The following is a 4139-nucleotide window of genomic DNA, read 5'->3' as shown; positions in this document are numbered from 1 at the left end:
GCGTCAATATAAATTGGCATGAAAAACATCAGATTTGTCGTGCCTGAAAATCTGACATCAGAATTTTTGTGTTTCGGAAATTTCATCATCATGATGATGGTGACATGCGGCCATGCGGGTGCTCCACCTGGCGGAGGGGCTACCGAACCGGCCGGGTACACCGGAGACTGGAGACAGGGAGAGGCGGGCCGATGCGCTTGATGGATCATCAGTCAGAAAGAAAGTCTTGACTCTTCGACACAACAGGCTCGTTGATTGTCACTGACAAGCACGTTTTAGTTGTTTCGCTGGCGTCTCGCGAATTTTTAAACTGTGATCAATCGTTGGTTTGTTGAATGATCGATCAGGCGCGTACTTCACTTGTACTAGTAGCCAATGAGAACCCCTTCACTGCCCGAACGTGAAATATACTGTTGGCAACAAGTCATCCAGAAATGAATCAAGAAATTATTTGAGAGAGACCGGAGCCAGTTTCAGTTCAGGGTTGGTACAATCATGCTATACGCTCAACGTTAATTAGCACATGTCTCTCCCTCTCTTAAGTGAGTACAGAACTAGAGATTTTTCTTTCTTCAAGAACATGCAAGAGTGTTGCATGTCTTCTCTATTAAGATTTAAATCCTAGACTTGACGCAGGTGCTCGTATTTTTTGAATTTGTTTTATGTCTCCCGATGGCGGCGGCATATGTTAGTGGGAGGAGATGTTTGCATTGACTATGAAGATGTGAGTGACGACTTCGTCAATCTCAAGATGATATGATGGCTCGGTCTCTCAAATGTGCTAATAGAAATAGGGCATGCATGCGTTCATTCATAAAGATGAGTGTATGTACATACGTAAAAAAGTCTATGTATCTACTGTGTTAAAAAATAAACAAAGGTTGAAATAGCAACACACATTGCACTCGCTCGTCCAGGCCCAACGGTTGACAGCCACCAGCACATTCGGTCGATAATACAACTGCATGGAGCTTAACCAGAAGCTTGAATACATGTCTTCTGCAGAGAATCATTAAATTTCGCCAGCATGCATATATCGAATTATATATTGATCATTTCAGGGCTGGCTCCCAGGAATTAAGACCCACCAGCGAACTTGGATTTGAGAAGTTCCACGACCCCAGCCTCCACCCGGAGAGCCTTGGTGAGCACCGGTGTGGGGATGGGCGGGTTGGATCCGAAGAGCGTGAGCGGCACGAAGACGATTCCGGGGTTCTGGCTGTTGAAGGAGACGACCATGGAGGCATGTGTCTTACCGACGTTGAACTGGAAGTGCATGAGCCCGCGTGGGATGAGGAACGTCTCTCCAGCACGCACCACCCTGGAGTAGAGCTTGTTCCCAGAGTCGAGGCTGCCGAGGATACCAACGAGGAGCTCACCTTTCATCACGATGCCAATGTCGGTAGCGCGCGGGTGGATGTGCGGCGGGTTGGTGCCCCCTGGTGCGAAGTCCACGCGGTTCATGGACACGCCCAACGTGTTCGTACCGGGCCACTCGGCCACGTCGAGCTCCGTCACAGCAGAGCCATTCGGGGTGGACGTGTTGCCAGCCTTGGCCAGCTTGGACGAGAAGAGGAAGTCGTCACCGGCCTCCGACATAGGCTTGCATGGATGCCCGTTCACAGAGACCGCCTTGCCGTCGAGGTCAGCAACGCAGAAGTCCTGGAGAGGGTCAGGGTCGGAGGCCAGGACGGCCGGAGCAAGGAGCAGCATGGCAAACAGGCCAGCCCCTAGGTTTTTGGAGTAACCCATGGCTTGCTATGTAGCAAGCTTAGCTAGCACTGATCAGCTAGAGTTTGTTGATCAAGAGTGCTTCACTGGTGGTTGCAGCTAAGCTGTGGTGGATGAGTTAGCGATGAGGCATATGGAGTCCTTTATATAGGGCTATGATCAGTGCATGCATGTATGCATGGTGCTGGCTATGCATGTGTATGCATGGTGCTCGCTATGCATGTCTTCACCGCATGTGGGAACACTGGGAGCAGAGGATAGAGTATATTATTGATATTATTGGTGTCGAGATCTCACCTTCTGATGAAAATGGAGATGGCCCGAGGTCAGAAGTCAAGCCATACCGGCTGCTAAGGAAATGGGACCAGCCAACGGAGACAACAAGAAGGTGTATCTCAATGGAGTATTGCTCTTGGAAAACAGATGTCACAAGATTCGTGCACACCTCTACTCATCGATCAGCTTGATTTCATCTAGGCCTCAGAAATTCAGGCAGAAATGGCAAGGTAGAAGGATAAGCGCAACTATTAGTAACCACCAGTCCACCACACTATTAGTTCATACAAGTACTCACGCAAAAATATCATATTATTACTCATACAAAAATGTCACATCGGTACCCACAACTATCAATTCATACTCCCTCTGTTTCAAAATATTGAAGATACTTTTTTTTTGCGAAATATATTGAAGATACTTCAGTTTTAAGAACGATTAAGAAGTTTGACTTTTAGAAAAAACAATACACCTTATATTTTTTAGCTTTTCAAAAAAAGATTAATACACCTTTTAGCAAAAAAAACAAAATATTTTTTTTCAAAGATTAAGAAGTTTGAGTTTTCAAAAGCCCAATACGCTTGTACTTTGAAAACAGAGGGAGTCACGCAAAAATATCAGTTCGAGTAATCTTTGTGCAGATATTATAAATAGTCAACGAGGACTTCGCTATCGACGCGGTCACTGGTGGAATAGAAACACAACCGCATGTTGGTTCCAGGGTGTAAGAAGAGATTATTCGCAAAAAAAGAAGTAAGAAGAGATTGAGATAGCTCGACGGACCAGGGCTTGAGTCAGTTTTGTTTAAAGGATGAGAACTGAATTAGTGCTAGCCATTGGTGTTTGAAACAATAGCAATGTGTGGCCTAAAATTTGGTGTTCCAAATTTTAGCATGATCGGCGCATTTGCTAAACACCAAACGTAATGGCGTTTAGGTGTGTAAAAGCCATGGGCAATGGCAGCGTAAAGTTTAGTCTTTAGCGATTTTGCGAGTAAAATGCAGTGTAGCCTACATAGCGCATATATACTCCCTCTATCATGGTCTGTAAGGCTTCGTAGTATTTTAGGTCAAACTTTGGCTAATAAAATAAAGTATGAGTCAAATTAAAAAAACTTTCTTTTGAAGATCCAAATTAATTGACGCAGCCTCTATACAATGTTCATATGCTAGCTAGTGAAAGCATGAGCTAGTAAAATATGAGGGTGCCTTGCAACACTCGGTAAAAATGTTGTTCCTTTCGAGTTGACTCGAGATATGGCGAGAAGCGGGAAGGCCTCAATCGGTGATGCATGATTGATGGGTCGGTGACATGCGCTTGCCGAGACGCGGACTGGGGGAGGGGCCAGCCGGCCGGGTACTCCGGAGACCCGGAGAAAAAGGGAGATGCGGGCCGCCGGTGCATGCGCTGGATGGATGGATCACGGTCAGAAAGTCGGACCTGAACCACAACAGGCTCGTTGATTGTCACTGACAAGCATGTTTTCGTTGCTTCGCTGGCGTCTCGCGAATAATTAAACTGTGTGGTGACAGGCAGAAGCAGGGCGCGCCATATCGATCTGCCATTGATTTGCTCGCCAATGAGAATCCGTTCTCTGCTCGAACGTGCTATTATTGGCAAGTCGTCGATCGATCGATGCAACCAAGAGGAGAAACAAATCAAGAAACTATTTGAGACCGGAGCCGGCCAGGTTCAGGGTAGCTAGGTAGGTACGCCGCGGCGAGAAGCCTCCCGTTTCTGACCATCTCATCATGCTATACGCTGGTAAACGTTAGCAGAAGTCTCCTCAGCGTCGCACTCGCCCAAGCCCAACGATGACATGAACGTGCTGCAGTGCTCTCCTGTCTTTGCCAAGCTTGTTGAAGGTCATTCTCCTCTGATGAACTTCGAGATCAATGGGAGGCACTACAACAAGGGGTACTATCTAGCTGATGGCATGGCATCTATCCGAGATGATCGACATTTGTGAAGACCATCAAAAACCCTGTGCCAGGAGGCAAGAACGCCTGGTTTGCGAAGATTCAGGAGGCTTGCAGGAAGGATGTCGAGCGGGCATTTGGTGTGCTCTAATCTTGATTTGCTGTTGTCCGGTACCCCGCTCAGACCTGGTCGAAAGATCAAATGTGGGAGAT

The 4139-nt window shown here is 47.0% G+C and overlaps 1 protein-coding gene across 1 annotated transcript; it reads right to left on the bottom strand.

Moving 5' to 3' along the window:
- Positions 1 to 779: 779 nt before the first annotated feature.
- LOC543323 (oxalate oxidase 2) lies at positions 780 to 1865 on the bottom strand. The gene has a single exon (XM_044493611.1). The coding sequence runs from the start codon at positions 1750 to 1752 to the stop codon at positions 1078 to 1080; it is 675 nt and encodes a 224-aa protein (XP_044349546.1). The 5' UTR covers positions 1753 to 1865; the 3' UTR covers positions 780 to 1077.
- Positions 1866 to 4139: the final 2274 nt, after the last annotated feature.

This window comes from Triticum aestivum, chromosome 3B (assembly GCF_018294505.1).
Source record: "Triticum aestivum cultivar Chinese Spring chromosome 3B, IWGSC CS RefSeq v2.1, whole genome shotgun sequence".
In the NCBI taxonomy this organism is placed as follows: Eukaryota; Viridiplantae; Streptophyta; class Magnoliopsida; order Poales; family Poaceae; genus Triticum; species Triticum aestivum.
The sequence above is the reverse complement of the archived record's forward strand: the minus strand, read 5'-3'. Positions and strand labels throughout refer to the sequence as shown.